The following is a 12175-nucleotide window of genomic DNA, read 5'->3' as shown; positions in this document are numbered from 1 at the left end:
ACATTTCAGCAAAGATGACGCACCAATGGCCAACAAACACATGAAAAGGTGCTCATCCTCATTGGTCATCAGGATGATGCAAATTAAAACCACAATGAGATACCACTTCACACCCACTAGAGTGGCTACAATCAAAAAGAAAGACAACAACAAGTATTGGCGAGGATGTGGAGAAATCAGAATCCTCATACATTGTTGGTGGGAATGTGAAACGGTGCTTCTGTTATGGAAAACAGTATGGTAGGTTTTTTTAAATAAACACAAGTTTAAATTAAACTTAAACATAAATTTACCATACAACCCAGCAAAATTCTACTCCTAGGTAAAAAATGAAATTAGAAGTGAAAACATATATACACATGAAGACACGTATGCAAACATTCATAGCAGCATTATTCATAAGAGCAAAAAACTGGAAACGACCCAAATCATCAGCTGGTGAATGGATAAACAACTTATGGTTTACAAAATGGAATATTTTCTAGCAATAAAAAGGAACAAACTACTGATACCTGCTACAACACAATGAGCCTCAAACACAGCATGCTTAGTGAAAGAAGCCAGATGCATAAGACTACATATTATATGATTCCATTTAGCTTAATTTTTCAGAGAAGAGAAATCTATAGAGACAGAAAGTAGTAGATCAGTGGTTGTATGAGGCTTCAGGCAAAAATGCAGTGCCTGCAAATGAGCATGAGAAAGCTTTTTGGGGTGCCAAAAATGTTCTAAAACAGGACTAGGATGATGGTTGCATAACTCTGTAACTACAAACCACTGAATTATACACTTAAGAAAAGTGAGTGGCTAGGAGCCGTGGTTCATGCCTGTAATCCCAGCACTTTGGGAGGCCAAGACGGGAGGATCACCTGAGACCAGGAGTTCGAGACCAGCCTGGGCAACAAGAAAGTGAGACCCCCATCTCTACAAATAATAAAAACAATAAAAAATAAAATCTTAAAAGGTGAATTTTATGGAATGTAAATTATAATTCAATTAACCTTTTATGAAAAATTCCCCCAAAAACATGCTGACCTGAAGCAAGTAACTGCTTTGAAAGGAATAAATATAAATATAGTGTTCTTGTGAGAGACAACCATGATAAATTGGTATGTCAATTCCAAGTGTTAGTGATCATACTGAAGGGAAACGAAATGGAAAGAAAAAATACGTTTTTATGACTTTAAAAGAGAAAGAATAGTCTTTCTTAATGACAGCTGTTGATAATTAAAACTCAACAATAAGATATTTAGCCATGAAAAGAAATGAAATCCTAACACATGCTATTAACATGGATGAACCTTGAAAATATTTTGCTAAGTGAAGTAAGCCAGATATTTATGACAAATATTGTATAATTCCACTTATAAGAAGTACATAGAATAGGCAAATTCATAGAGACAGGAGAATAGAGGTTACTAGGGTTGGGTGAGGGGAAAGTGGGGAGTTATTGTTTAATGGGAACAGAGTTCCAGTTTGAGATTATGAAAATGTTCTCGAATGAGACAGTAATTATACAACATGGTGAACATGCTGAAAACCACTGCATTATATACTTAAAAATGACTAAAGTGGTAAACGTTGTGTTATGTATATTTTACAACAAACAAACCTCGACAAAGAGAAATAACCCAAATAAAAATGGGCAAAAGATCTGAAGACCCCTCACCAAAGAAGATATGCAGATGGCAAGAAAGCAATATGAAAAGATGCCAAACATCATATGTCATAAGGAAATAGCTAAATTTTTTTAAATGAGATACCACTACACACCTAGTAGGATGGTCAAAATCCAAAACACAGACAAAACCAAGTGCTGAGCAGAATGTAGAGCAACAGGAACTCTCATTCATTGCTGGTGAGAATGCAAAACAGTATAATCAGTTTGAAAGCCGGTTTGACAGTTCTTAAAAAAAACTACACGTACTATTTTATTTTATATATATACACATTACTATATAATCTAACAATTATACTCCTTGGTATTTACCCAAATGAGTTAAAAACTTATTTCCACATATAAACTGCACACAAATGTTTATATCGGCTCTATTCATAATTGATAAAACTTGGAAACGACCAAAATGTCCTACAATAGATGAAAGGATAAACTATGGCACATCTAGATAACAGAATATTATTCAGCAATAAAAAGAAATGAGCTACCCAGCCATAAGAGGACATGAAAGAACCTTCAGTACACATTGCTAAGTGAAAAAAAGTCAATCTGCAAAGGCCACATACTGTTTAATTCCAACTATATGACATTCTGGAAAAGGTAAAACTAGAGAGACAGTAAAAAGATTAGTGGTTGCCCGGGGTTAGTGGGGAGGGAGGGATGAATAGGTGGAGCACATAGGATTTTTAGGGTAGTGAAAGTATTCTGTATGTTACTATGATGGTGGTTATATGTCATTATACATTTGTCAAAATCCACAGAATGTACAACACAAAGAGTGAGCCCTAATGTAAATTATGGACTTTAGTTAATAATGTTATATTGATATTGGTTCATCAACTATAACAACTGTACTATGCTAATGCAGGATGTTAGAAATAGGGGCAACTGGAAGGGACAGGTATGAGGCGCTATGTGGGAACTTTCTACACTTCCCACTCAATTTTTCTGTGAATCTAAAACTGCTCTTAAAAAAAAAAAAAAAAAAGTCCATTAATGATTTAAGTGCAGGGGAGGAGGGTTTAAGCCAAAGTCAATGAATTGAGAACTACAGACTGGATGCAAATGTTTTCAGTCCAACTAAGAACACAGAATGGAGTAAAATGAAGGGATGTTTTTCAGCCAATGTTATATAAAAACTATAAAAATTTGTTTGAACTTAATTTGTTGTCATTTATGTTTGTATGAGTAATATTCAAAATGTCAATTACTACCATTTACAAATAATTAGGAAATGCCTTTGATTTTCTTTATTCACAAGGTACTGAAGCAAAGCAAAGGATCTGGGGAAAATATTTTGCTACCCAACTCCACATCCATTTGTTCCATTAGGATTTTCTGAGTAACATAATTACTCCTAAACAAAGCAGGTTGGCATCGAACATCCTTTGAGAGTTTATGCCATTCAAGAAGCGCTTATGTATTGCAAAATGCCCACGTTTAATTCTAACAAGTACGAAAGGGTGACAGGCTTTAAAGCATGTAACTCAGTGCTGACCTTTTTACTCTTGCTTTGAAAGGCAAAGAGGATGAACCACTTACTTACCTTACTGAATCACACCAAGAACAGGTTTTTGGCCTCTCTATTCAATGCTATATTACTCAGTGAAAAGATAATCACTGATAATCATTCAGTGCTACCCCCAAAAGAAACTCTGCTGCTTTACAAAGCCAAGACATATTCAGCCACTCTCATCTGTCCCTCTAGCCTTCAAAGCCCGTGATGGAGAAAGAACTCCAAAACTTCAGAGGATAATACAAAATCTTAGCTGGTCTTTGCTACCCAGGGCTCGGAGTCTAAAAAACAACTGGCAATATTTTCACTTAATCAAGCACCTGCTACATGTTTCTCCTTTACGGGATCTAGATCTATAAAGAATTTGCATCTCCATTGCCAGCATCTCATTCATAAAGTGGAAGTAACAGTAACAATGATCTACCTGAACTTTGGCAATCCCTAGAGGACAGTTTTATCGCCTATGATTAACACTCAAAACCAAGCTAAATCCAAAGAGCTAGAAATACTAGTTATAAAATAACTGTAAAATAAAATAAAATATGGCTATAAAATAAAGCCACAAAAGTTTAGAGCTATGAGAGAACATAGATTATCTAAACCCAGTGTTTATATAATTATGTATTTATGTCTAAGTTGTACTGGGAAAACACTTCTGTTTATAGATGTAATAAACATGACTGAAGAAAAATAATACACAAACATTAATACAGTAGTATAACACGCAGCAAGCATCTCATGATATCGGAATGTCTGAAATCCAGGACACAATGGTTGACTCCACCCTCTATTTTTAGAGGTCACCTGACTTGATCAAGTAGTAGTTAGTAGTGGTAGAATACATTAGTAGAGCTGGACGTAGAGAGAGCAGAACACCAAGATCCCCATCAGTCTTTCCTCCAGATTACAGGGCTGATCCATTCCATTAGACAGCTTAAATAACCCTTCAACTCTATCACTGCAATGTTTCTTCCTACCAAAGAATTCTTGCCCCCAAAAACTAGTGGTAGGAAAACTGCCAGTCACCCAAACGCACCCTCCTCAGATTCAATGCCAGAATAGAAAACACAATTCCAAATTCTAGGGCTTGGTGCAAGAGGTTCCATTCTGGGCAAGTGAGATGGGGCAGAAGTAAGAGCTCTGCACTGGCAGGGACTCCATCTCTGGCTCAAACCAGGTGGATTCAAAAGCTCTGGTCCTGCTGCTAGAGCTGTGTGACTCAGAGGTAATGCTTCCCCCAGTCTCTGTTTTCTCATTTGCAAAATCAATCTAAGCACATGAGATAATTATATGTGAAGCAGTGCCTGGAATGAAGTACACCTCTGTAAGCACAGGAGTAGCAAAATATTCACTCCTACACCCTTAGTGCCCAGTGCAGTACCCAGTACACCACAATCACACCAAAAGTTTGCTGAGTGAAGCAGAGAACCCACTAAAGCCAGCCTGAGGTTCAATCAAAATTCCTGGGCCCAACCTGTAAGTGGGCCCCTAACTTACTCCAAACCAGGGACCCCCATCCCCTAAACCAAGAATGGCCTTGATTATTGACAAAGGAAGGGTCTGTTCATATGTTTCAGGTAAGGCACAGCCTAAGAATCTGCCTCTAAGAAGCCTCATCACATCACAGTCCTGTGTTCATTTCATCCCAAAAGATTGGCACTTTGGGCTGCCCTGGCATTCCATTGTCTCTCTCTTCATTTTTAGAAGCAACAAGCTGACAAAATGACATCTCAGGCACCTGACTTTTGTAAGTGCCCTTTAAAGAGGCCTGGGAACAATTCCCACAGCTACGACTCTACTCTGCTAAGGCAAGATTTCTTAGCTGAAAGGTATCACCTACTAAGAAATCCATCACAGAAACAGATACAGTAACAGAGTCAGAGACAATTCCACTATCTGCCTTCATGTGGTTCCTGATTCTTAAAACTAAAAGATGGACTGAGCTATTTTTAAATGGAGAGACTGAAAAGGCACCAAAAACGTTCTCACAATCCAAAGCACTCATCCCTAGAGCACGCTTATTTGGCCAGAAAAAGAAACTCCCTGGCTCTGCAAAAGTGAAGCAGAATGCAAAATTGCATCTCTCCCCTTGTACCAAAAGGAAAAAACGCAAAAATGGTTTTACAAAAGGTCCAAGAATCTTTGAAATACGTTTGAACTTCTTTCTGAGGATTATGGATATTCCTTCTCAGACCTTTACAAGGATAACGGAAGAGGTAAAAAGGAGAGCTTGGGAGCAGGAGACGGAGAGAGTTGGGATATGTACATTCTATTTTTAAACCCTCGCCCACAGTTTAGAGTAAAGGAACACTCTGATTCTCTACTCCCACCCCTATCACCTTCTGCTAAACACAAGAATCAGAACCTGCGCACGTACTGATTCCAGATTTAGAGATTACTGGCTGCCAATACTCCAAGGAATCGCAAGCTAACCAAGCATTCCACCCAGGGAACCCGGCGGCCTGACTAGGCTGGAGCTGCGTACAGGGAGCGAAGCAGTCACAACCCGCCTTTTCCCAAGGGGAGGCAGCGCCCCCTCGGCAGGGCACGCTCCATTCTCACGGTTGGGCACTCAAGGCTGAGCAACTCTGCCCCTAAGGGAGCTGGAGCTGTGGACACGATGGGATCTGCCCGCAGGCTGCGGCGCGCTTGGCACTCTGGCCCCACTCCTGGGACACCTGCGTGCCGCGCACGCCCACGCCCACCCGCGCTGCCCCAGAGCACCACCCGCGCTGGGTCACCTCCTGACCATCCCTGAACGCAAAAGGCGGAGCGACGGGTCTCTCTCTTCATCTGATGGTTGCTGGTTCGCCCGCTTTACGTATCCTTCCTGCCTCGGAGGCGTCGACACCCGTCCCCCAGTGTACCGGGAGCAGAAACCCGGCAGACGCGCGGGCAAACCGGGCTAAGCGCCACCTCCCAGTCCCTCCCGCCCCGGAGCCGCGTCCCCGAGGGGCTCGGGACACTCACTCTTGAGCGCGATTATGAGTGACTTCCCGTCCTTGATGAGCTCCTTGATGAATTTGTTGGTCTTGTCCAGCTCTGCTTCGTGCGACTTGAGCGTCTCTCGGAAGTGCGGACTATCGAGGCAGCAGTCGCTGAACTCGAGCGCTGGGAGCCCCATGGTGCGCGCGGCGCCCAGCCGGGGGGCGCGCCTCCGCCGGGGCCCGGGCCGCCCGCCGCCCAGAGCACTCACGCGGCGGGACCCCGGCCGGCTCCCCCGACGGCCGCCGGCTCCACAGGTGTGGCGCTGGCTCACTCCCCGCGCGGTGTCCGCCGGCGCGCAAGACTCCCGAACCGAGCTCGGACCCGGCCGAGGTGCTGCTGTTCCGGGCGCGGGCAACGGAGCGGATCGCGAGCAGGAAACGCCGCGCGGACCCGCAGCGGCGCCGGGAAGCGAGCGAGCGGGCGAGCGAGTGCAGACGCCTCCTCCCCGCCTCCTTCGCTAGCTAGCTCTCGGCAGCCTCGAGCGCCCTCTCACAGCAGCCTCGGCCGCCCCGCCGGTGTCTGGGCCGCTCGAACCTGCTAGCGATGACTTAATCCCCGCCGGGCCAATCAGCGCACCCTCCCCTGCCCGACCCTCAGGCCGCCCGGGGACGCCCGGCCCTTCCGCGGTCTTGATCCAATCAAAGGGGCCTGGAGGCAGGGTCTGCGGCTGGGGGCGTGGCCCTCGCCAACGCCTAGGTCCGCAGCGCAAACTCCGCCTCCTCTTGCCCTCCCAGCGTTGCAGACCCCGAAACCTAGGGGTGAGCTTTGCTGTGCACCCGCCCCCGCTACCTTGCCCGCCTGCTCCAGCCCGAATCCGAGCCGCGCATGGCGAGTCTGCTGGTCCTGGGGGCCGAAGAGCCTCGATGTGCCAAGCATGAAAAACCTGGGGACTAGGGCTGCAGTTCACCACCGCCTGCCCTGCACTGCAGGGCAACCGATTTTACACTCAAAATACAGCCCCCTGCTCCGGGAGAATCCCGAGCGACCAAACACTCCTCTTCCAGTCAGGCAGAAAAATGTTATTTGCATCTTAAAATTACCAGCTCTTGCCTGCAGTCTTCCCGCCCCCTACGGTCTGTCCCCCTCACGGCCACTCCTGCTCAGAACCCGCCCACGGCTCCCCTCAGCCGAAGGAGCTCACATCATTACTAGAATTTCAGCCGCCTGTTATTTTCCTGCTCTGCATCTAGCACAATTTTACATAATAAGATGACAGTCTACTGCCTGTCATCTTTCGCTACACGGTAAGCCCCACGAGGGCAAGTGCCCCTGCAATTTTCTTGTCCGCTGTTGCATCCTGGCACCTAGCACAGTGGCTGGCATTTAATAACAGATATTGAGCACTTACTATGTGCTGTGTGTGCTACGGTGATTGATAAATGTAGAATAAATGAATGGATCCTTTCCCAGAGCCGTCTCCACCTCCCACGCCCAGTGCGTGGCCCTGTAGTCCCTCTGTTCGACCGCAGGACTCAATTCTGGCATCTCACTCGTTGCACTTGTCAGGCTGGGTCCCACAGGGTGTCTAGTGCTGAATTGTTAACTCCTGGAGGATAGGGACTGTCCTTGAATAAATTATCTCTATGTCTAGGAACCAGCAGCCCTCCTTCAGCTACGTGGGGGCTTCATGTTTGTTTGGGTTGGTTTGTTTTTTAAATAGGTCTGCTATGTGCAGGCACTAGCCTAGATGGTAAGAATACAAAGATGAATAACAGAATGAATTTAGCTGCTGGTGGTATTAGGTGAGATGGAAGCAAACAAGCGATAACCATGCCTTGTGATAGGATAGAAGGCCTGGGTGCTTGGGAACATGGATTTTTCACTCAGGAGGGATCAGAGGTGTCCCATCTATATTAAGAAAGCAATTGATGTATTAAATTCATAAATGGAGCATGGTGGCTCACACCTGTAATCCATAGCTTTTGGAGGCCAGGTGAGAGGATTGCTTGGGGTCAAGAGTTCAAGACCATCTTGGGCAACACAGCGAGACCCCCCCCATATCTCTGCAAAAAATTGTAAAATAAATAAGTAAATGTATAAATAAATGAATGTGATCTGTTTGATACGTGTATCTACAAATTTAGACTTGATAGCAGGTCCAGACAGCTATCTGATAGATAATTACAACCCAAAAACAATTGTTCTTCACTTGCCAAAGATGAGAAAGATCTAGAATGGAAACCCTATGAAAGTAAATCTGTTTAATGCTTTATCTTGAGCACCTAAAGGTAGGTGTTCTGGTTATCTATTAATACAGAATAAATGATACCAAAAGTTAATGGTTTAAGACAACAGCAATCATTTTATTTTCTCTCACAATCTCTGTGGGTTAGAAATTTAGGGAAGCCAAAGGCTTGAGGTCTCTCATGTGATTGCAGTTGGATGGTGACAGGAGCTGGAGGAGTGGATGGTTAGCTGGGCATCCCACTTTTCAGGTAGACTCAGGGCTTCTCCATATGGCCTTTCTCTGTGGCCCACTTTAGGCTTCCTCCCAGTATGGCAGCCTTAAGGCTCCAGTGTGAACATATACAGCTCACAAGGAGAAAGGTGCATCACCTTTTATGACCTAGCCTTGTGAGGTGAGAGGCCTGCAGGACTTGTTTTCCAATCACAACCCCACTGATCAAACCAGGATTCATTCCAAACGGGATTCAGTGAAGCAGCCAGCAGAAACCAGCAGGCAAGGAAAAAAGACACTTTTAGTTGCCCTCACTGCTCATTAGCATAGAGACACTCCCACCATTGCCATGACAGTTTACAAATGCCATTGCAACAGGCCATGGCAATGGCCTGGAAGTTACCTTATATGGTTCTGGAAACTCCCTGCCTCCTTTCCAGAAAGTTCTAAATAACCCACCTCTTAATTAGCATATAATTAAAGGTAGGTATAGGTACAGCTGCCAACAGCCCTGTACACTGCCCATCCTGAGCACACTCCCTATGGGATAGCCCTGTTCCACAAGGAGCAGCACTGATTCAATGAAAGTTGCTTTCTCTTACCACTGGCTTGCCCTTGAATTCTTTTCTGGGCAAAGCCAAGAAGCCTCCTGGGCTAAGCTGCAATTTTGGGCCTTGCCTGCCCTGAATCACTTGGAAGCCACATACTTCTACCACTTTCATTGGCTACAAGCAACTCATAAGCCCACCCAGATTCAAAGGAAGGAGATTAGACTGTACCTCTTGATGGGGGAATGACAAGAATGGGAGATATTATAGTAGCTATTTCTGAAAAACATAATCTGCCACAGTGGGCCCAGCATAAATGGTAACATTCAATACATGCTAAATGAATGAAATAAAATGTGATCCACAATTATTTGTTTTATCCCATTGAGGAATAGTAGGCAAATGTGCGTAAAATAATATATATGTATTAATAATAACAACAATAATATATCAGCTATCATTTGTTAAGCTCTCAGTTTATGCCAGGCACTATGGTAAATTATTTACATGCATTTATAGCTGGCATAGTGGCACACGCCTTTAATCCCAGCTACTCAGGAAGCTGAGACACAAGAATTGCTTGAGCCCAGGAGGCAGAGTTTGCAGTGAGCTGAGGTCGTGCCACTGCACTCCAGCCTGGGTGACGGAGAGAGACTCCGTCTCAAAAAACAAACAAAAAAATTATTTACATGCATATAATCCCTACAGGGTGAGACTGGTACTATGATAGTTCCCATTTTTTCAGATAAGAAATTGAGGCCCAGAGTTGTAACTTGAACCAGCTTACCGAGATAATATTAATAATTCTATGTGGCACAAACATATAACTTAATATGCCCATTCACAGACAAATATGTAAATATGTGAATAATGTGTAAATTTCTCATAAATTTAATCTGGAATTTCCACAAAAAACCTCCCACACTTTCAGCAGTATTACTAGAAAGAGAGAATCAGAATGCAGCAATACAGGCTGGGTGTGGTGGCCCAAGCCTGTAATCCCAGCACTTTGGGAGGCCTAGGCAGGCAGATTACTTGAGGTCAGGAGTTCGAGACCAGGCTGCCCAACATGGTGAAACCCCGTCTCTACTAAAAGTAAAAAAATTAGCCGGGTGTGGTGGTGAATGCCTGTAGTCCCAGCTACTTGGGAGGCTGAGACTGGAGAATCGCTTGAACTTGGGAGGCAGAGGTTGCAGTGAGCCGAGATCGCACCACTGCACTCCAGCCTGGGTGACAGAGTGAGACTGTCTCAAAAAAAAAGAAGAATGCAGCAGTACAGAAACTGGCGCATGGAGGGTGCAGTTGTCTTTCTCTTCCCAGAAAATCCGCTCATAAGGGTAGAGATTTTGTATTATTCAATGCAGCAACCCCAGCTTAGAACAGCAATTGGAACTTCAAAGGTGCTGAACATCAATGAGCGGGACACATGTTTAATAAGAAAGAAACGGGACTCATGTGACAACATCAGTTATGGCCATGCACATAAATAGAAGAGAACAGTTAAGCCGCAGAAATCACTTTCATATGAAATAGAGAAACAATTTAGGCAACATTTGGCCTAAATCCTTTGGATGAATGTCTGAATTCCTTAAAATTAGCAATTAGTTCAAACAGTTCTGCTTTCAGTATCAGTATATTTTAAATCTACATTTTTTCTGGCCTCAATGGTCCAAATAACTTTACACCTGCCATGCAATTACCTCCCATTTGTAGAAACTTTACCACTGGCAAAGCACTCCCATGTACATTGTCTCTGAGTCCATATAATCAGAAGTGGGCATGGGCCACTCACACATTGGTTCCTGAACACCAGCTTGTGAACAGATCTGATCCATGATGAAGCATTCATGGGTCTTTATGTAACTGAGAAGTTCAGGGGTAGATCCAGCTTCAAGGCAGCCTCTGGGGATCTAGAAGATGATAACAGCACAGGTTTCTCTCTCCATCCCCAAGCTGACCTTTGTCTGTGGTGGCTTCAGTCTCAGTGACTCTCTCAGCTTCTCCAAATTACGCCCAGCAATATTAGCAGGAAGAGAGTTTTCTAAGAATTCCAACAGAAATGACAAGACTGGAGTCAAGGATAAAACAGCCCCACTCCAAAAACATAAAGTACTGGGGTGAAGTTGTTCCACCAAAGGACAAGCACAGCGCATTTAACAGGGAAAACGGGGATCACTGCTGCACAGGCAGAAGCAATAATGTATAAATAATGTATAGTGCATTTGACCTGTCCCCAACTCCCTCACAATGAATGTGCCTCCTGCCACATTCTCATGGCCCCATAATTCTAGTTAGCACTTATTCATGCTTTTTTATGGTTGATACCATATTTTGTGCTGCACAGTGACTTCTCCTTTTTATTATTACTAGATAAGATACCAGTTTTCCTATTTTAAAATAACAATTTAAGATTGATGTAAATGTTCTATATCTCAGTTATGGTGGTAGTTACACAAGCATTGCATTTGTCAAAACTCATGGGTGCATTTTATTGTGTGTAAACCTCATTAAAGGTTGATTTTAAAAAATAATGATGATGGGCCCGGCGCGGTGGCTCATGCTTGTAATCCCAGCACTGTGGGAGGCCAAGGAGGGTGGATCACGAGGTCAGGAGATCGAGACTATCCTGGCTAACATGGTGAAAACCCGTCTCTACTAAAAATACAAAAAATTGTCTGGGCGTAGTGGCACGCGTCTGTAATCCCAGCTACTCGGAAGGCTGAGGCAGGAGAATCGCTTGAACCTGGGAGGCAGAGGTTGCAGTGAGCCAATATCGCACCACTGCACTCCAGCCTGGGCAACAAAATGAGACTCTGTCTCAAAAATAATAATAATAATAAAATAATGATGATGGCAGTGATGCTGATATTTATTAAGCTTTTGCTATGTAACGGGATCTGTGCTAAGCACTCTATTACATTTCTTTATTTAATGTTTACTACAATCCTGAGAATTAGATGCTGCTACCATCCCCATTTTACAGGTAAGGAAACTAAAGCTTAGAGAAGTAAGATGCCTAATGTAGTTACTGATAGAGCTAGACTTAG

The 12175-nt window shown here is 43.9% G+C and overlaps 1 protein-coding gene across 14 annotated transcripts in view; it reads right to left on the bottom strand.

Moving 5' to 3' along the window:
* ARHGAP26 (Rho GTPase activating protein 26) overlaps window positions 1–8388 on the bottom strand; it is a 460401-nt gene extending 452013 nt beyond the window's left edge. For 4 of the 14 annotated variants that reach the window (XM_014345104.5, XM_034960698.3, XM_034960699.3 and 1 more), the window contains exon 1: window positions 6165–8385. In XM_014345104.5, coding sequence (XP_014200590.2) covers window positions 6165–6318 — 154 coding nt within the window. In that variant the 5' untranslated portion in view covers window positions 6319–8385. Of the gene's footprint in view, window positions 1–5935 lie in introns of all 14 variants that reach the window. The other 10 variants (XM_063604659.1, XM_034960701.3, XM_055112737.2 and 7 more) reach the window with 7 other exon arrangements.
* Window positions 8389–12175: the final 3787 nt, after the last annotated feature.

Source organism: Pan paniscus, chromosome 4 (genome assembly GCF_029289425.2).
Source record: "Pan paniscus chromosome 4, NHGRI_mPanPan1-v2.0_pri, whole genome shotgun sequence".
In the NCBI taxonomy this organism is placed as follows: domain Eukaryota; kingdom Metazoa; phylum Chordata; class Mammalia; order Primates; family Hominidae; genus Pan; species Pan paniscus.
Note: the sequence above shows the minus strand (reverse complement) of the source record. Positions and strands in the feature narration are given on the sequence as shown.